At 39.1% G+C, this 20,769-nt stretch overlaps 1 protein-coding gene across 1 annotated transcript in view; it reads right to left on the reverse strand.

Moving 5' to 3' along the window:
- LOC131565426 (uncharacterized) overlaps window positions 1-19,562 on the reverse strand; it is a 68,518-nt gene extending 48,956 nt beyond the window's left edge. Inside the window, exons 1-17 of the mRNA XM_058816296.1 lie at window positions 19,506-19,562; window positions 18,808-18,945; window positions 17,858-18,047; window positions 16,710-16,837; window positions 11,591-11,694; window positions 9,933-10,098; window positions 9,521-9,703; window positions 8,673-8,825; window positions 7,245-7,389; window positions 5,646-5,804; window positions 4,785-4,903; window positions 3,467-3,748; window positions 2,300-2,455; window positions 1,664-1,848; window positions 697-879; window positions 471-562; window positions 121-290 (exon numbers count right to left, since the gene is read on the reverse strand). Coding sequence (XP_058672279.1) covers window positions 121-290; window positions 471-562; window positions 697-879; window positions 1,664-1,848; window positions 2,300-2,455; window positions 3,467-3,748; window positions 4,785-4,903; window positions 5,646-5,804; window positions 7,245-7,389; window positions 8,673-8,825; window positions 9,521-9,703; window positions 9,933-10,098; window positions 11,591-11,694; window positions 16,710-16,837; window positions 17,858-18,047; window positions 18,808-18,945; window positions 19,506-19,562 — 2,610 coding nt within the window. The remainder of the gene's footprint in view (window positions 1-120; window positions 291-470; window positions 563-696; window positions 880-1,663; window positions 1,849-2,299; window positions 2,456-3,466; window positions 3,749-4,784; window positions 4,904-5,645; window positions 5,805-7,244; window positions 7,390-8,672; window positions 8,826-9,520; window positions 9,704-9,932; window positions 10,099-11,590; window positions 11,695-16,709; window positions 16,838-17,857; window positions 18,048-18,807; window positions 18,946-19,505) is intronic.
- Between the last annotated feature and the right edge of the window lie 1,207 nt (window positions 19,563-20,769).

The raw sequence follows: 20,769 nt of genomic DNA on the forward strand, positions 1-20,769 counted from the left end.
ATTGGGAATGGAATGAATAATAACACAGAGTTTGGAATGCAGAGGGTTGGATGTGCAGTACTGAGATCCACCAGAACAGCAAACTGCAGCTAAAGGCAGGGCCCAGCGTGCCAGTGGTACCTGAGCTATGTGGTCATAGGCAGCTTCCACCACGTACTGCTGCAGGCCTCTGTCTTGCTTAGTTAATGTCACAGCCACTCTCAAAGGTCCACTGAGGGGGAAAACCAAACCACTGGCTGGGCCAGGATAGGACAATGCAGAACACAGCTGCCAGCCAATAATCTCAGATACTAGTGGAAGACAACAGTTGAACATTCAATTAGAACAGCAAACAAAGAAAACACAAAAATTAACATTGCACTGTAGAACTTTAGAAATAATATATGAAAAAAGAAACTCTAGTGAATAAAACAATCTGTTATAGATATTTCAGAATGCCTTTCTAAGACAAACATAATAGCTGGACTCACCTTCCTCCCTAGTGCAAGACCTGGTCTCTGTGTGGTCTTGGAAGACATCTATATCCTCTGTCTCATCCACCATTCTGTAGTAGAGTTTAGAGCTACAACCAAGAATTTTGAACAATAACTTAAAATCAATTATGCTTAAGTTACAGCAATATTTAAACAAAATTGTCAGTTATAATCAAGAAAGTTAATAGTTACTGTTTTTGAAGATGCCTGTGCTTAATCTTACCTGAAATCAATTATCTCCATAGATTCTTCTGGAGTGTTCAAGAAAACTTTGAGCTCTTTCCCTTTCTTCACCTGGATCCCCCCATCAAGACTAGTAGATGTCCTAATTCCTGTTAACCACTTTAGGCCAGCTTGTCCCAGAGTCCCCACAATTCCCATTTGGACAGAAAGCTGAACAAATGCACTGTTGAAAGATTCATGTACATGAAATGCAGTTTCTTTTAATTTAAACCTCTTAAGCACTTAATTTAAACCTCTTCAATAAATATACAGCATTTAATGCTGTAACACAGTATATTCTGTGATTAAAATCATGAACTAATTTTGTTTCAGGAAATAACTGAAAAGATTGCATGTACACCAACACACACTTTCTAACGAATTATAATTTTGCTGTGTCTCATAAGGAGGAGATTTGAATGCATGAATATTAAGATAGGGAAAAAATATTTCAGCATGAAATATTAAGATAGGGAAAAAAATTAGAATTGAGTATCACAGGGCAAGTTTCTCTCTGTACAGCACTTAGAAAAGTTTAGTAACATATTCAGTATGTACAAAAGATGAAATAGCCAGGTAAGGAAACACAGGGTTGAATCCTCCACTGGTTTGTGCATCCATAACCTGTAAGAGCATTATTTGATCCCAATAAAAATCCCCTTGTCACATGTAAGACATTGCAAAAATCATCTGCATGCAACAATTCAGGAGTCTGATCTAGAGACAGAGAGGAATAGTCAGCTTAGACCAGTACTGGAATAACACAGTGAGAGTTCAAAATCAGACAGGCAGGACAGGAAAGCACTGCTGCCCTTACACCATGGCAACCATTCAGCAACAGAAAGATGATGACTGCTTTTGTTCTTCAGGAATCTCCTAATTAATTAATAGGCACAAAACTTTCACAGCAGGAATTGCTACTTTACATCAGGGACATGTGAAAGGGACACATTTGCAGCATTTAATACCTTGGCTTGATATATCCATTTAGAAAGAAATTGGACTGTTGTTTGAAATCAGCATTCCCTTTGATTTTTATGTTGATTGCTGCTGAGGCATTGACTGCCAGCTGAACAGGAAAGCCTGAAATTGCTGGAAACTGCAGCTCTTCAGTGGCCAAGCTCATCCTTTTATTAAACTGGACCTCCTGCCCCTGTGGTGAACAAAACCCAAACAAAACCCAGAATATTATTTTGCATAATAGAGTTAGCATTCAATAAATTTGTCAGATATAACTTTTGACTGCATCTGTCTATTGTAAAAGTGTTTTTACCTGAGCTGGTCTGGGACACAAAGAAGAAAGCAGCCCAAAGCCTGCCTATAGCCATGGCATGATGGCATGAGTCAGACACCAGTCCTACTCTAGTTAAAAAAAGAATTTGCATTTAAGCATGGATGGATTTGAATGAGAGAAGTAAGAACCATTAAACAGCAGAACAAATCTTGGCCTAATGTACTGAATGCTGTTTAAACCAACTATACACTGGTGTCTTTTAGAGTTCAATTTAGAGAAATAACAAGCAATATTTTGTATCTTTAACATATCTGTCAGAAGGCAGTTTCTCAATATATTTACACTGAAATGGAAAAAAGGGTCCTTTTACCTTCAGAAGTTTGACAGCCAACTCAGCCAGATTTAAGGAATAATGTTTCATTTGTTTTCTTAAATCTTCACAATTTAAGAAGCTAAGTTCATTTCCAAAGATTTTCATGCTTAGCTCACATTTCAACGCCTCCTTTCTTACTGTCCTCTCAGTGAACTGACATGGTAAAAAAAAGAAATCAAAAGGAAGTGTTTTATAATTTCCTTTCAAACTCACAATAAACAATTCCTCAATGCAGGCTATGCTATTAGTAAAGAAACATTATGCTCCCTTTTATAAGTACTTTGGAGGCCACTTCAGACCCTGGATTAGCAGCTGTTCTTTCCAGCAACACTTCAGCTCCACAGCACACCAGCTGGCTGTCACTATGGACACTGGTCATAAGAGGACAGCCAAAGGAGGAGTATTACAATACATACCCATAAATAGATGAAGCTTTGAAAAATACAATCTCAAAACAACATTAGGGATGCCTTGATTGCTAAATCAACTGCTAGAAAGTCAAAATTTTACATTTTCTGTCCTTACGATTCTACCATACCATAGCAACACAATATCATGAGCTTACTCTCTAAGAAGAAACCCTAAGAAGATGAGTCCAAGAAGAGAGATCATTTAAGACAAACTAAATGAATCACAGTTCCTGATTTTTCCAGCTAATACATCAACAACTGAAGTCAATTCTCAGAGCTTCCCTGTTGTGTACATAAAACATAGCTCTCTCCAAAAATGAGTAAATTCACAAAGTGTCAATGTAACATCTGACATCAAACTGGGAAGTCAGATTGCAAACAACAGGACTCAGGAACTCAACATCAAGCAGCTGTTTACAGTGCCACAGCAGTCAATCGACAAAAGGACATCAGCATAAAGGGACCAGAGCTCAAAATAATGAGAGGAAGCCCAAAACACAGGCAACATAATCCCATGGCTGAGTGTCATTGTTTTGAGACAATAAAACAATCTGAAAAAAACCCTAAAGATCTGGCTCTTTGCTGCTCCGTATTTTCTGCAGCTGTTAAGTTCTCTGCAAGTGAGCAGAACAAGTTACATGTGCTTTATGCAAAGGAGTCACAGTAATCCAGAGCATTTGCCCAATGTGTGATGGGGCCCTGTGTTTGACTGGAAAATGTCATTAATTTTTCCAAGATCTACAGATTCAGTTACCTTTTTGACTAATTCATTCATCTTACTGTATTTTCTACCAAGACAGTTTTGGTTTGTTTTTCTCAGCTTTGGCTTGCCAGACTTGCTCACAAGATGATCAGTGGGGCTGTATCGCTTCAAAGTCGGGTTCCTCTGCTTGACCTCTTCTGCTGTCTCCACTGGAGTTTCTGATTTGTGGTTTCCTTCTTTGGTGTTTCCAAAAAAATAGTCACTGAAAGTAGAAGATTTTGGCCCAAACCCCTTCTCTATGAGAGTTTCAGCATTCTCCAATCGTACACCAACCTAGTGAAAAGCATGCAGCAGTGAAAAGCCTAACAGTGACATGTATAGGCCACGGTCAGTTTTAAAGCAGAAAAATCAGATATACAACCAGATATACAACACAAAAGATTTGCAAGGCAAGATCACAGTCTGCAAAGTTTAGCATTCTACCTCCTTCAGCATTCAATACTGGATATTCCAGTATTAAATCTTCCCCAAAAAATTAGATATGTAAAGCTCAGTCCAAAATAAAAATTTTTCCTTCAGGTATTAAGATCCATTTACACCATAATGAGCCAAAAGGGGATACTGCTATTTTGGCATGTTAAAAAAACTGTAAAACATGTTTGGCATGTTAAAAACTGTATTTTGGCTGTAAAACAATAACACATCCTTTTCATGCTCTGAAATAAGATTCTGTTTGTAAGTTTGCTTAAAACAGAATTACTAACATAGATAAATCCAGGGTATGTAGCACTGAAAAAAAAGTTTTGTTCTCTTGCAAGCTTAAACTTGAGATCTGAAGGCTACATTAAATACTTTCTTTTTTTCATGTGCACATTGGTACTTGGCACAGCAGGTAAAGATGATGAGGTTACAGGCATGTCATTGAAATGTGCCAAGCATTGGAAGGTCAATGGCACTGGAACAGTGACTTCAGCTAAGTACAAATGAATCTACCTCTGAATTAAAGCAATGGTGTACCCAAGGCAATCCATTTCCCACTGTACATCAAGAAAAGGAATCTTACCATCCTAAACAGGAGCAGTGTCTCAGGAAGCACTGACTTTAATGTTTCATTTGAACCAACAAGAGCTGAGTATAAGTCACTTTCCTAGTGCCTGGCACTAGCAGAGTAATAGTGCTTTTATTTTGACTAAGCCCATTACACAAAGGGCTCACCAGTCTGAGACAACTGTGCTACAGCAGTGAAAAGCACATTTTGCTAAAGGAACTGCAATAGGAAAGCAGAAAATGCTTTGTACTTCAATATTCCAAGTGTCACTTGAGAAAGGGGATAAAAAACTCCCACAATTAAAAAAATCCATAAACTTGCCTCCAGGAGATTTATAGCCTGTCCCATGAAGTGAATAGTCAAATTTGTCATGACTGATCGTGGTAGAAAAGATGTAGGAGAAAAGACCACTGATGCTTCCATATTTGCACCTGCACCAGCTGCAACAGAAAATAGATGTCTGTTAGCTGTTCTCATATGTTTTGCAAAATTCATAATTTTTTGGAAACTGTTACTCCACTCAATAAGAAGATGGTGAATGAAACATTGTCAACAGGTGAAAATATTTAACTTTTTAATACAGCAAAGGCATTACTGTAAGTAACTTCCAGGTACTGGAATTCCATATTTACTGGATATTACTGGGTATTATCTCACTAACATCAAAAGGAAAGTATTTATAATGCATAAGATACATAAATGCACTGGAGGAAATGGACAGAAAATCAAAATGTAACTCTGAAAAACAACATCTAGCATTTTCACTGAAAACAAATGAACAGATAGTAAAACAGAAAGGAACTAGTTTGACTCTTTTCTTATACCAAGGACAGCACAAGGATGAGGTGAAGAAAAAACATCCCCATCCCCCGTGGCTGCAAAGGAATTTAACTAAGGAAGGAATTAAAAGTTGATGTTCACAAAAGTAATCTTAAGTGTTCATTGGTTCGTGGTCTCCTCTCTCACAAGAGGCAAAGGTGTATGGTATCTGGTTTGCTGGAAATACATTTCATATGCTCCAGTTAAGGTCAGAGCAGAATCAAGCTTACATTTGCATATTTGGATAATATTAAATTATAAAAATCAAAGTTCTCTGGAATAATATGTAAAGGGTCAGAAAAGCCACGTGGGATGTTAATAATCCCTATGCTACAAAGTATTAAGTTCTAAAACTGCACATACCTGAGTGAAACGTGACATCAGAGTATGAGGAGTATTTCCACATCTCCCAGTCAAAATCTTTGCTAAGGATTTCATCAGGAATAGAATCTCGAAGGTGCTCCTTCAATGGGTCATCTGTCTCCAGGAGCTGAGTGAGATGACTCCAAACAAAGGAGCCCACTAAAATTCAACAAAGAAAAGCATGTGGAAATCAGAGAAAAATCACAGGAGTCTTAAAAACAGATACAGCAATTTTTTAAATATACCTCCATTAATTCTATTTTTTATATACCACCATTAATTCACCATTCCCCTAACCACAACAGAATCCATTCATTCTCAGCATGATTAGAATCAGTCTGATGCACCTACTGCAACAGCACCTTAAATAAAAAAATGCACATACAATTAAACAATTTTGATTAAGAATTAGTATTTCTGCATGACACTGTGGAGTCCCAGCTTGGCCATGTATGTGATGTGTGATGGGGGGCAAATATTTCCCAAACGTTCTGGAGTGTAGTTCCTAAATAGAGGCTTTTTTGCCTCCTGAAGATAAAAGATATTAGGCTCCAGTGCTAGTTCAATGCACAGACACTGAATACTGATGTAACTGCATTTTTCACAACACAACTTCTTTTCAAATTTCATTTTCTGATTGTGGAACTAAAAGCTAACAAGTGCCCCATGCCTTCAAAAGCGCTCGTTATTCAAAAGTTCATTATATAAATTATTTAGCTGTCACATCAACAAATGACAAAGAAAATAAATTAAGAATATTCATGAGTACTGCATTAAATTGTTTATTACACACAACATTTTGGATGGACTTGTAGAGCTCCTTCATAAATCAGACAAATTAAATTTTCTACATGGAGTCCCCAGGAGGAGTCACTGAGGGCACACCTTGACAGGATTTTGGAGGTGGATACAATTTCTCTCCATCTGAACTCTGAACAGAGGGGAATGAGTGCCCTCCAAACCACAAGCCACATCAGCAGGTAAACACAATGCTGAGCCTGAACTCAGAATCACTGCAGGAGACACTGGTCCGGACACAACATCCTGGGAAACGGATCCCAGCTCCAAGGCAGAGCTGGCCAGGATCCAGACACAGTGCCGACAGAGCCTGCTTTCATCTGCCTGCAAACAATCTTACAGAGACCCTTCTCATGTTTGCTTCTTCTTGACAGATGGAAATGCAAGGGATTAGTCTAGAGGTACCCTTCACTGAATGTGGTGAAACCATTGTAGAAAATCGTAAGATTTTTTTCTGCCACTTGATTCTTTCTCAACTTAACAAAATACAATTTGCAGTCATGAATTTGTATTTCTAATGCACTGAGCATCTATGCATCCTTCTCAGGAGCCTTCAGTGAATGAAATGTTGCCAGTAGAAGGAACTAATTCTATGAAAAGTCAGTCCTTACTATTGCTAAACTAACAGTATCACAATTTGAATCTAAAATGTTACAATCATACAAACAATTATTTACAAACAATCTACAAAGCACTGAGATTAAATAAAAATTGACATAGATTGGTACCATTACACCTGCAAAGTAAATGTCACATTGAAGGATCAATTAGCAACGTGTAAGACTTCAAGGCTTGGCTGACCTTGGCTGGATGTTTCTTTCAGCAAAGTCTTTTGTACTTGTTTAAATAACTCTTCATGTGGACATTTCATTGCTATATAATAAGCAGCAATTCTTATTTCTACATCTTCGCTGGTTGCTTGATACAGCTGAACTAATATAGCATTCTAAGAGAAAAGCACAAAAAGATAAGGACAATTATGATTCCCTCCCCTGGAACACCTTTTCCCACTGAAACCCACTTTCAGGTCTTGGTGGGTTTTTTGTTCTCAAAGAGCTATTGCTACGTTTATACCTTAAATAGCCTTATACCCAACAAAGCCACTTCATGTAACATGAAGTACATGAAGTACATGCATACAAATGTATGTACATATTGTCTATACTACCCTATCCACAAATTTCCTGAACAAATTGTCATTATGACCTTGAATCCTGCACAGACAAATCTATACAGGACTCTGCAACACAGAGCGTTCCCTGCCAGCACAACTGTTAAGGACGGTTTTATCCCACCACATGGGAGATGTGTCTGTTGTACCTCTCACATGCTGCAGCCAATACACAGACAACAATGGCTATGGCATTGTTCACAGGCTATTAAGATCATTACTTTCGGTCTCAATCAAAGAGCAGGCCAGCAACAAATTCATTCTGTTCAATATTTCCCCAGTAGCAACCAAGACAATTCTTGGTAGTTCACAAAAAAAAGCTAAGAAACCAGTGACTGATACTACTAACATTTTTATTAGCATTTAACAGCCCCAGTCCACTCAGTTCATTTGCCAGACAATGATGGGGTACGCAACAACATACAGACTTGATACTTAGAAATGTCTAATGAGCAACACCAAGCTTCATAACTGCAGAACAAGTGAATCACACCAATCCAAGCTGAAATTAAATTTTAAAAAGCCATAGAAAGGTGTTTCTCCAAGTGCAAGTCCATGTGGAGCTTGTTGTTCATCTGCTGGAGCAGGACAGCCCATTTTGCCCAGGCCAGCACTCCTGGCTTTGCCATTCTTCTAAGTAGCAAGGTATTAAAGATAAACAAGTCTTGAACTTTCTTTCATTAAACCACTTAACAAAACGTTCTAACTGTGGCAGTGTATTGCAAATCACAACAAGCTTCTCACATTAATACTTTATGTTTCAGAGATTAAAACAGTGAAACAGACTATGGGCAAAATCAAATCCTATGGGTTCTCAGCCATAATCCTTGCAGACAGAAGGCACCCAACTGCAGTGCCTAATTAAGAAGTCCCAAACACTGGATATCTTACCTCAACTGTAGCAAACTTCATTATAGGTTTGTTCATCTGGGTGGTTCTACCCTCTCCTACAACAGCAGAGGGGCTCTGCTGGAACATGTCTACACTTATTTCTTATCCATTTGTGTGCTCTGTAACTATTCCAACAAGTCCCAAACGTGTGGCAGTAAATCACTCACCCTGAGGGAGCAGGGAATGCGCCGGAAGGCCTGCACGGCGGCGAGGCGGATTTCCATGGGATGGCTCCTGAGGGCAGCGCACGAGCTCAGAGCGGGAGCCAGCGCAGCCGCTGCCAGCCCCGCGTTCCCAATGGCTTTCAGCACCAGCTGCAGCTGGAAATGCAGAGCAAGGTAGGACAGCAAGCTCTCCAAATGCTGGCAGCTGTACATTGAATTTCATGGCACTAGCATTTTCTGTGCAAAAATCTGTTTAAAATGATTACTGGTGATTTGGGGAGTTTACTGCAAGCCCTATTGTACCACCAATATCCTGGCTTTACAGGAAGGACAAGACAAATATGCACCATGTGGCACTTGTAAGTAGAACCTGCCTTAGACCTGGGGGAATACAAAAATATTTTTTAAAAGACTATATTGCAACAGGAAACCAAAAGTCACAAATTTTATGTACTGGAAAGGTTTTTCAAGTACTTTGATATTTTGTCCCTTTTGATCACAGATATTTTGGCATTTTAGTGATTCAACATAGATTTCTGGACACAACAGCTAAATTAAAATTTGTCAACAGATAGGTGTTCTTCATATTGCTCAATGGTAAGAAGTTTGCTTCATCAGGAAAGCCAAGGCTTTTCTTTATTTCCACATACAAGAATACCCATACTGATAGGTTCTACTTGTCAGATTACAAAATTTTATCAGCTCGTTCTAGCAAGAAATATTCATTTACTAAGCTTGTATTCATGGCTGTCTGGAAATCCAATGAATGCCACTTTCATGAAACAAGTTCTAGATCGTCAAGGGAACAAAAAAGTAAAGCCCTATATCATGTGCCTCTGTACAACCAATACCTTGCTGAGATGTTCTGGATTTTGCACGGTGCAGTTTCCTCCCAAAAATTTCCCAAGAGTCCTCATCACACTCTGCACAGCAGGTACAACACCACAGGAGCTGTGAGCTGAACAAAACCTATGTACAAGAGCAGTTACTCCCAAGAAGCAGCTCTGGCCTGCTCTAGGTGACTTCAGCAAAGGCTGTAAACAACCATAAAAAGAATGAGATGTTTCAGAAAAGTAATGAGAATTGTGACATACCACAGATTATAAATGTATCAAAATATTTACAAACTCAAATTCAGCCTCAACAAAATTACCTGGACAGGTTTTGTATAAATCTATGAAAAAGACTGTTACTGTAAAACACAAAACTTTGAGCCACCTAGATTAATTACAAATTAAAAAAGAAAAAACAGCATCCACTCACAGCAAGAGATTCAATCATGCCCGAAGTGGGATTAGGAATGAATGCAAATGACCAGAAGAAATGTTCTACTTTGTCTTCCTCAACTTCTCCAGAAGCTATGAGGTCTTTCATTAGGACAACACATGCCTCTGTGGCACAAGATGGGAGAGCATCTATTAATGGTTGCCTGTAACACAAGAAAAAAATACAAAAAAAACCCTAAAATGACCAAAATACTTAAGAATCACATAACAAGTACATTGAGACTGGGCTTCTTTCAAAGTACATAAATGTCCAGTGGCTTAGCAAATTCTAGATTCCACAGAAATCAATATTACCTTCTGGTATAGTGGCCTTACAGAAATATGTTTCAGACAGGATGTGATGGAAGTGCATTGGTGTTTCAATAGTACCTAAGCAGATTTTCAAGAAAATATTCAGTTGCTTTCTCTGAGAATTAAGCCACATCTTATCCTAGGTTTGATTTCTAAAGACTGAGGTACCTTAAAGCACTGACTATTTATTAAGGTGGTTTTTACCTTTCATTTCACCTGTAACCTGAGTAACAAATTAAAACATTAAAACTGAATTGACCAGCTTTTACTTCCTGAGCTTTTTCAGACCTTATCTAAGGGGAAAGCTTACACCAGCATGACAGACAATACATATTTCAGGTCTTAAGAGTAAATATTCTGTAATGCAAATATTCTGTACCTGCCTTTTATACTGATGCAAGGACACTTTTGCATTAACTAGAAAGCAGTTAAACTAGATAGGGTAAAAGCATCCGAGTGGGATCTGCATGGGATTTTCTTTCACTCCTACATTTAATGACCATGTCCTGAGTAAAATGATTCTTTTTAAAGGTAATATAAAAGAGGCAGAGTAGTTTAATTGCTATCTAATACTGAAGAATATTAGCTTGACTATTTATCAAAGGATGAGAATAAATCTAACCCAAAATAAAATTTGCCCATTGTTCATCAAGTAAAGATATTGTTGTAAACACAAACCTTGGCATTAGATTAATTTCAAACAGGCTCATAACATTTTATACTGAAACCAAGTGAAAGAATTGTTTCATTATTTTCAGTTTTATGAAGGGAGAAAAATGTACTGATTTTAATAATACTGAATTCGTATTCCTGATAATCTCAAACCATTGGATCAGAACTATTCCTGACTGCAGAGGAGTAGGGTCTTGATCTTCAAAGCCACAGTTCTACAACTGACATAAAACTTCCTGAGATTGAGCTGCTACTGAAAGATGCAGCTCCACCACATCCATACTTCCAGCCTAACATCTGTCTCCTCTGCCCCAAGACTACTAAGGCCATTGAAGGTACAGATCCAGGTAAGCTTTTTCATAACAAATGGCTACATAAGCTTAAAAGCAGCAGAACTGATTTCCATCCAAGCCATGAGTCAGATTTCCCATTCACATTGCTTCAGAAACAGGAAATCTGGCTGTGGGAATAGGTAAGTCTATTTTGTACACAGCATTCAATCAGTGAGAAGAAACTCTCATCCCATTGCAGAAAAAAGATCTGCAATACAAATTATTCCTTTAAAATGCTCCAAATTTAAATCCAACACTTGGCACAGATTGAAAACATTTAAATATTTGCAAAATATTTTTTCCTGCATATTTTTGAATGCAATTACTAAAGAAGACTTACCAATTGTCTCTGCACTTGAATGATGATCTTTGCCATAGTGCCCTTAAGGCCTCAAGGGAAAGGTGTCGAAGCTCAAACACGAGAGTCATGAAAAGGTCTGCAGTCTGTAAGTGCACAACCACAAGTGTAATATTCCTGCTGTGCAGAAACCAGCTTCAGAGAACAGAGCACAAGAGGTTATGCTGGCATTGCCACTGATTTACAATGTAACCCGAGACTGAACTCCCTTTCTGCCCTGTGTCCTTACATTCCTTCCTCATTTGCTTTTCTCTCCAGACTGCAAACGTATATGGAGAAGGGCTTTTGCCTTGGGTGTCAGTCAGTCCCTAAGACAACAGTTCTCAGTGACCACCACACATACCACTGGCATACAAATGAATAATAAACCAAAAGGCAACAGGGTGGTTACAATCCAGAAGAGAAAGCCAATTTTCTCTGAGTTTGTATGGCAAGATCTGATTTATGACCAGAACTGCTGACAGCTTTGACACAAATGAAAAAATTGTCAAGCTAACTGTATATGAATCTTAGGTTTATGTGAAAGATCATTTAACAGAGATTTGGGCAACACTTAGAAGTTTCACTTAAGAACCCTTGGGCTGTGAGAAATTATTCCATCTTACTGGGGAAAAGCCCAGGCAGAACTGCCCTTACCTCTGCAGGCAGCACAGGACTAGCTGGAAACAGAGGCAGAAGAGCTGTTCTCTCTCACTGAGAGGAATTGCTACATCATACAGCAGCTATTTTACCTGGCATTTTCAATGCTAAATAGCATGTGGATGTATTCCTCTGAGACCTGATCCAAAGTTCAAGAAAGAAGATAGGTCTCATTGCTTGAAAAATTAGCAGAATGTTCAATACAAGATCCTGTATGTTCAAGTTAACCAAACTTTATAATGTGGAAGCTTTAAACACGATCCATGTCAGCTTCACTTCAATGCTTTATTCACCTCAGATGTGAAAGGCTTAGACATAGGACTAAATTTATGGTTCCAAAGAAAACATTTTTCTTTACATAAAAATTATACAAACAAAGTCTAATTTCACTAAGTCACATTTCCAAAGGTTTGGGGACAGACCTACTTTGACTTTCTGACCTTCCTTCCAGGAGCCACTCCCAAAAACAATGAAAACATGGAATAACCCAGTGCCAGCATTCAATTTTAATTTAAGACTGCCAAGCCCTTTTCAGTAACAAGAAGCTGTCTTTCAGTAAGAAGCCTGAGTAACTTCTTACTATTTTGTTTGAGGGAGCAATTTGTCAGATCCAATATAGCTATAGTTTATGTTTTTATTCTTTTGGGATTTATATTATTCTTAGAAATAATATATAATTTAATCAAATTAAAACCTGTTCTTGTATGTGAAGCCCCACCTATGTATTAATTCTGTTAACATTTATAATTCCATACGTAGAATTGAGATAAATCCACATGCATTCCATTCCATTCCATTCCATTCCATTCCGTTCCATTCCCTCATTACCACTGAGATCTATTTTAAAAAGAGATTCCAAGCCTGGACACTATGGAGCTAGTGAATAATAATAATAATTTTTTAAAAGCATTTCTAAAGCCTGGGCCCTATGTGCATTTCTCCACAGGCAAATCGACTGGGGGGCAGGGGATCCTCACAGATCTCATCACAAGCAGCTGTGTGTGCAGCTGCTGCCCAGGTGTCCCATCAGCTGGAGCTGCAGCACAGGTTAAGATAAAACTGCCAGACTGATTTACTTTCAGGTGATACAATTTTAGACTGTAAACTGACTTCATTCTGCTTCACACCTGCTGACTAGACAAGCTCTCCTCTAATAACTCCACGCAAATTTTGCAGACAAGCAGCTATTTTTACTCTCTAATAATAAATCTTTAGAATGAACTGTCTGACCAGGTGGGCTGTTGTCATTTTTTAAGGTTGGTTGCACTGAAATTGAGCTGTCATTGTAAATTCCTCCCTTTGTAGTATCATAATAACAAACCACATTCAAATCTCACTCCCATTCCCACCTCTGATAGAAACACAAGAAAGCCTGGCTTTTATTCTACATAGTAGCTAGATTATCCTTCTACCTGCAGACCTGTCATATTTTAAAATTTTAAATTATTTAAAATTATTTAAATTTAAATTATTTATTTTAAAACAATAAACTAGGTAAAAGAAAGCAATTAGAATGCCCTACAGGGAAAAAAACCTAAAAACCAAAACCAAACAAAAATGAAAGATCATGCCCTGAGAACAAACTTTTTTGGGTCAGACTGGGGTCCAGGAGCAAGGCAAAGCAAATCTGACTACTCTTGCATACACAGCCACATTGACCAGAGCTACTGCCCAAGCACCAAATCCCAGCCAGTCACTGGAAATGCAGCCCCAGCAGAAGTGGTGTGACAGGCTTCTCTCCAGCCTCTCTCAAGAGAGGGTCCCTTCTCCCCCTCCCTTTTTCCATTCTTTGTCAGCAGGCAGCTTGTTCACTTAATGGTCCATTAGCTAATCTACATCCACATTGAAATTCAATCTTGTCTCATAATAGCATTAAAAAATTAAACAACAACTTCGCTTCCTTGGAACTGACACCATCTCCACCTCCATTTTCTCATCCCTTCACTGTTTTCCCCAGAGTTGGAGATTTTCCCTTCCATTTATTCTTGGTTTTGTGTCCTGAAAGAAATGCATAATCTTACTTCATTCAGAGCCAAACAATAAAGGGACAAACAAGCTCTACATGCATAACAGTGAAGCTGTCTCCCAAGCAACACTGTGGGCATTCCCATAACTTCTTTCTTGGCCCAAAGGACATTTCATTGGTTGAAATGAGGGATGATAAAGATTCTCTTTGAAATGTCTGGTCACACAGAAAGAACACCCTGAAACAGTGAAAATGGTTGACAACCAATCAAACCCTGTGCTGGGACAGGCACATGATGAATAATTCACTTCTCTTTTAGGCAGTGGCACAGACAGCAGCCACTTGTGCTAATCTTAGTGACTGAAAAAAAAACCCAAAATTTCCCACACATGAAGCCAGTCAGCCTTTCTGGAGGCAGAAGTGACATCCCATTGTTACTGGGAAAAATCATCTCCCATTCTTTCAAAGACATTGAATTAGGAGTGTTCCACAGAAGGTAGGATTTACAGTTTCTCAGGTCTCCTGGAGTAATTTCTTTCTTCAATATTTTCCAGGCAGTATATGACCCTCTAGTCTGTGCCTAAATGCCATTTCATACTGCTGTACAGTGACAATCCCATGGAATTAAGCATCGTCCCTCCCCAAGAGGAAGGTCTGCTCTTATTCTGTATTAGCACCAACCATTATTGTATGGCTCTCTTAGCCCTCCACAGCCCCAGTCTCCACAGCATGCAGCTAAAAGAGATGGCAGACCTGCTTATAACTCAGAGAAAAAAGCTTATCCCTAATATTGCAACATCCAGAAAGGCCACCTGCTGCTTTCTGCTCAGCCCCATGTCCAGGCTTTAGCCAGGCTGTGATACCAGGTCAGCTATGATCACCATTTAACAGGTTGGGAGTAAGGTCTGGGGCTGGAATTTATCACAGCTGATTGCAGGTGATGGCTTCAGCAGCTGTGACTTATCCTGCTCCACCCTGTGCCTTGCCCTGAAGTCTCACACACAAAACATGAACACCTACCTGTGCTCATGAATCACAGGGGACACTAAGAGAAGGATGAACACACCCAGGACATCACTGCAGAGCTGCAATCCAGCACTGCACTTGTCTCCAGCCCTCATAAAGCCTCTCCTCCATCCCTCAGTATCTGTGTCCAGCCCAGGGGAGTGACAGGAAGAGCTTCTGTTCTTTGACATGGGACTTAATCTAAACAAGGAAGGTGAGTGCCTTCCATGCTGGGTATGAAGCCTTCTGTTAACGTCACTTGGACCTATGTGCATTCACAGGGGAGATCTCAGCCTCTCTGCACAGGAAATAACCTTGCTCCAAAGTAAAACAATCTGACCAGAACCTCAGAGGACAGGGAATATATCAGCAATGAAATGACTAAACTCATCAGTGGCAAATTCATGGAGGCACCAATGCCCTGTTTAGTGCCTTTCCTATTAGACCATACTTGTTTTCTAATAATATCCAAACCAAAAATTACTTAAAGAGTGTTCTCTTCTGTTTTCACATTTACATTTTTTTCCCTTATTTTTCTCTGTAGGAGCTTTACTACTAACAAGAACCACTCTATTTGAAGGATATGAAGTATGAAATGTCCTCTGTTTGCCCTCAGCTGATCTCAGGTGAACAGTGATTAAGCACCATCATCTGTTGATCCTTCTGTATTGTACACAACAGGTGTTCTTTATAACCTAACAGGTGTTCTTGAAAACCTCTGAATTTCAGAGACAGGGATCTTAATTTCAAACACAGAGACAATTATTGACTGATTCAGCTGCTGCCAGTATCAATATCTAGAATGATTGTCATCATAAAAAAATATTTAAGCCACTGCCTGTTCCACATGACCAGAAGATTCCACCCTTTCTTAGCAGCATTCACCAATGAAAATGGTTCAGGGGGCAGAGATTCCCTCTGGACCCAAGCAGCAGCCCCAGAAAACACCATGGTTGTCAGAGCTCCTCAGAAGCACAAGGAACCTGCCAGCCAAGACCAAGAGGCAAGGGCTTCATGTGCCAACTGTTTTGAGGGCATGAGGCAATATAAGGATGGCAGAACTCCAATAAACATGGAGACAACAGCACTGCCAGGGGTAGTATTACACACCAAAGCTGTGAAAGACATCAAGTATCAAAACTGCCAGTGACAACCCAAACCAGATACTTTATATGCTTTTGTTTTTTCACGGCAAAACAAAAATTTGGGACATTTTCTTTCAGATTAATTTACAATACAGTTCAAAATTATTTTTGCCTAATATTCAGGGGGCTACAGTATGTTTTAACTCCTCGGTGTGATTTACTGCTTATATAAGAAAATGACATTTCAAAGCATTTTCTCTTTTCTAATTCCACATTTAAAAATGTCCAAAACAATGGAAGGCTTCAGTATTTCCAAATTGCTGCTCTCCAGGTCACCTCTTATCTGTGCAGGAGAATTCTCAGCCCACAAAGAGCCTCCCAAGGAAGCAGAGGCTGTACAGCTTACCTCATAACTTGCACTGTGTGCTAAGCAAAGCTTCCACACCAGTTCAGTCACTTCTGCTCCAGTGACCTCCCTCTTAGTTACCTCCCTTTCATAGAGAATGTCAGTCACATACAGATCCTCAGAGCCCCCTGGAATAAGGAACATAAAGGAAAAATCACATCTCTGGTGATTGCTGGCCATTTGCTATCATTAACCCCATATACAAGGGGAAACCTCCTTTCTGAGCCTTTATTTCTCCCTGTATGAATATTACCAGGAGTGCAGTCAGCTTGAATTTAAGAACACAACAGAACAAAGACAAGTGTAACCCAAAGAAAGAGTGAGAGAAACAAGACAAAGATACACATGAAAAAAAGCCCTATTTTTCACCCATCCATCTCTTATTATGGCCCTGCTACTTTACATTTGTCATCTTTTCCAACGTCATCAAATCACTAGTCCCACACTTCAACCACCCAAAAGGTGAACAGGAGCTCTAGGTGCAAAGAAAAAGAAATGGCTTGGCTCTGAACCTCTTCCTGAGGAAAAATTCTATCATCTTATATTTGTATAATTACAAACAAAGTGTTCTGGAAATTTGGGGGTTCCTTTAAAAAAAGAACCAAACGATTATTTAGAAACAGACAAAAAATATGTTCCTCAGCATTTAGAGTTCAACTTGGAAATCATTTCTTAGGCAAGCCCCTTGTTGACTTCAGTAAAATAATTTTCCTAAGGAGAAACATATACGGCAAAGAAGGAGCAAAAATTAAAACAGTTCTCAGACATGGCATGTCCCTAGTTCCATTAGGACTTAAATTTATTTAGGCTCCATTTATATAAAAACTAGGAATTGTCCACAGACCTGGGAAGGCTGATGCTCTGCATACAAGGGGACTAGGTATGTAAAGTAGATAAAGGGGAGCTAGCCATTACAGACCATCACTGTTGGAAACCTACCCAGTTTTGGAGATCCACACAGTTTTGTTATGGTAGGCCCAAGCCCCAAAGAAGGGACAGCTTAGGCAGCCTGTAAAAACATCCACATTAAAGCAGTTTATTCCATTAAAGGTGAAAATCATGGGTGCAAAGAGTTCTCACAGGCAAGACAAAGTCACAATATTTTTCTAGGAAATGAATTTACTTTACTTTAGCAGAAGCACAGTTACCTTTACTGTAGAGTGTCTCTGTTTCCACGTGCATGAGTGTGAGCACAGACCGTGTCAGTGTCTCTGCCCCGCTGCCCTGCTGAGGGAACAGCCTCACGCGCTCGGACTCGCTGCATTTGGCCTCCTCCAGGACCCCATCCCTGATGCTCTGGACACATTCCAGCTGGGAGGACACAATCTGCTGTTCAGACTGAGAAAAACAGATACTTCAGGAAGATTCTTGATGACCTGTGTCAGTCTACCCAATCCTTCCTCTCCCAACTTCACAGAGGATTCCAGTTCTGATACAGTGAGAAGTCTCTTGTCCACATCTCTAACAGTGCCCAGCCTGTGGAGGTTAATGCACTCCTAATTTTAGCCTAGTTTTTCAACACTGAAAAAAACTGCTATTAACTGCCAGGATCAAATGGTGTCAATTCATTTCAATTCACAAAGCCTCAAAGTTCATCAGATATTTTTGGTCAGCAAAGTAGAAAAAAGCAAAAGTCTGGTAAATTATGAATAGCTACTACAATCCAAGAAACAGGTGATATTCACCTAATAAAAACAGCACAAGATAAAACATTGGTTGTATTTTCTGTCAACAGTGGAAAGTTGCAAGTCTGGCATTTAGAAAATCTATCTTTCCAAAGTTTTCTACAAATAGTAACTTTCTTTTTCTAATTTATTTTTTCTTACATCTCTCGATTCCCCCCTTCCACAGACTATTTTCAGTTTACCTCTGTAAAGTATTTTAATGAGAGTTTAATCCAGGTGCCTAACAGCCTCTTGCATTTATACTGTAACATCCATCAACTACAATGCAAATTTTCATTGAAACAAATTCTGTGAATAACAGACATTACAGGGAAAATAATATTCACCATTTCTTTGCTAAGAACCCAAGTTTGGGCAGACACTCTCTTCAAATGAGTCAAAAGCAAGAGTCAGTGTCATTCTCCAAAACTTACTGACACATGAGGAAGAACAACAGACTGCACAGAAGTCAAACCAGAAGAGCGATGGGAGCAGAGGTTTAAGTCCCTTGTCTTTACAAGAATGAGGCCCTTTTGCTGATACCTGGTTGGGCAGATTCCCAGGACATCCACCTAGTAACAAACACACACTGTTGAGTCACACACACACACATAAAATACAAGGAGATAGTGTAGGTTATTGCAATTAGTTTTAATAGTTACCTTTTTTGTAATAAAAACAGAGATCTAAATTCTCCATTGCAGAAGACCAGTTTTGCCACAAAAGCTATGAAAAGGCAAATAATTTTAAAGACCTTGGTCAAGTTTATAGTAGCCAGGCTCTGTTGGTTTGCTTAATTTCACTGTGTTATTCTGAATCAGGTAATTACAGACATATGCTTTTCCATTTAAAACGTTGTGGGCATGCAGGGAAGCATTAATTCAGAAGAGCATCACTAGGCAGAGTAACTTCAATTACATATGGGTGTGCCAAGCCCTACTGCAGAACATCTCTGTAAGCACTGACACGCAGCAGTAGCCTGAGATAATTTTAGAACATTCACAAGAAGCAATCAGATAACTGCCACTGTCTGCTGAGCCAAGTGACAAAACCCTTTATTTATTTACAAGTGGAGTAGACTTAACATGTACAAGAGCTAGGAGTCACCTCAGAGCAGGACAGACAGACTCACCTCCTCAACAACAGCACCAGCAGAGAATTCTGGCTCTGTCTGCAGCACACTGAGCATGCCTCGCTTGATGTTCAGTGCCCAGGTCTCTTCACCCCTCACAGGACAGAGCTTCAGAACTTTCCCATCACGGAAAGAAAAATGAAGAGGATGCTGTTCTAGTATTTCCCTGTGATAAAAAAGTTTATCATTTCTTGCTTCAAAGAGTGCAAGTCAATTTATGACATTAGACTCAGATTTTCCTCAACAGAGCTGTTCCTCTACAATGCATCTGTCTCACTCTGTATCTCTATTCTTTACAGCAAGCTTCTATTCTTCATAAACTCAGCCTAACCCAAGGAGTCCTTAAAAAAACCCTGTGGAACCCAAAAACCAAATCTGCTCAAAATAATTACAGTATCCTCAACATAACTGCAACACTTAATAAAAACAGTCCTGGCAAATTATTTACAAGTAAATGTACTTAATGGCAATGATTTTTGTTTAATTAAGAGAGAAATTCCATTTTATTATTCAGGGTGCCTTTGGTAGGCATGTCTGAATTGCAAAGTAACTGCACCACACCTCTTCAGCTGTGATGCACACAAGAACAATTGCTTCCCAATTAACCCATATCTTCCTGCTTTGCTAGGTGTGAATACTCAGGCTCTATCCCAAACTTATTCCCCAATCTCTGCTGTTAGTACACTTCCTAATGGCTTTTACTATCCCAGATTGAGAGTACAGTGTTTTCTACCTTTCCAAGGGATCACTTTTAAACATTGATTTTCAGTCCTAATGTAACATACTTTAATCATATATTTTCCCTCTAAATGGGGAAAAACAAACCATCCAAAGGAAGAATTTTATTGTAGCCCAATGGTCAGCTCCTATACAGGGAGCTAGACAGGTCACCTGCACATTAACTGGGACACTAACTATTCATCTAGTCAATCAGTCACAAAGTAAGAGATAAAACTTTAATATACAACATCTGGATAGAGTCCTTCCAGAAGAGACTGGGCATATGAGATAAAGGTTTCTGAACTCCCAGGCAACTGAGTCTGTTTTTGCTACTATCTGTGGAAATTACATGCATGTTCAGAGGACAAGCTAGACTACTGTATATTCAAAATAGGCTGAGGCAAATGCTAATAAGGCTCACTTGTCTGAATAATTATTCTGAATAGCCAAGCTTCACTGAATGCTTTCTTTGCTACCTCTCTTTTTTGGCTTCTCTGCAAACAATACACAACTGTTCTTACTGCTATGAAAATCTTGCAAATAA

This window comes from Ammospiza caudacuta, chromosome 17 (genome assembly GCF_027887145.1).
Source record: "Ammospiza caudacuta isolate bAmmCau1 chromosome 17, bAmmCau1.pri, whole genome shotgun sequence".
Lineage (NCBI taxonomy): Eukaryota > Metazoa > Chordata > Aves > Passeriformes > Passerellidae > Ammospiza > Ammospiza caudacuta.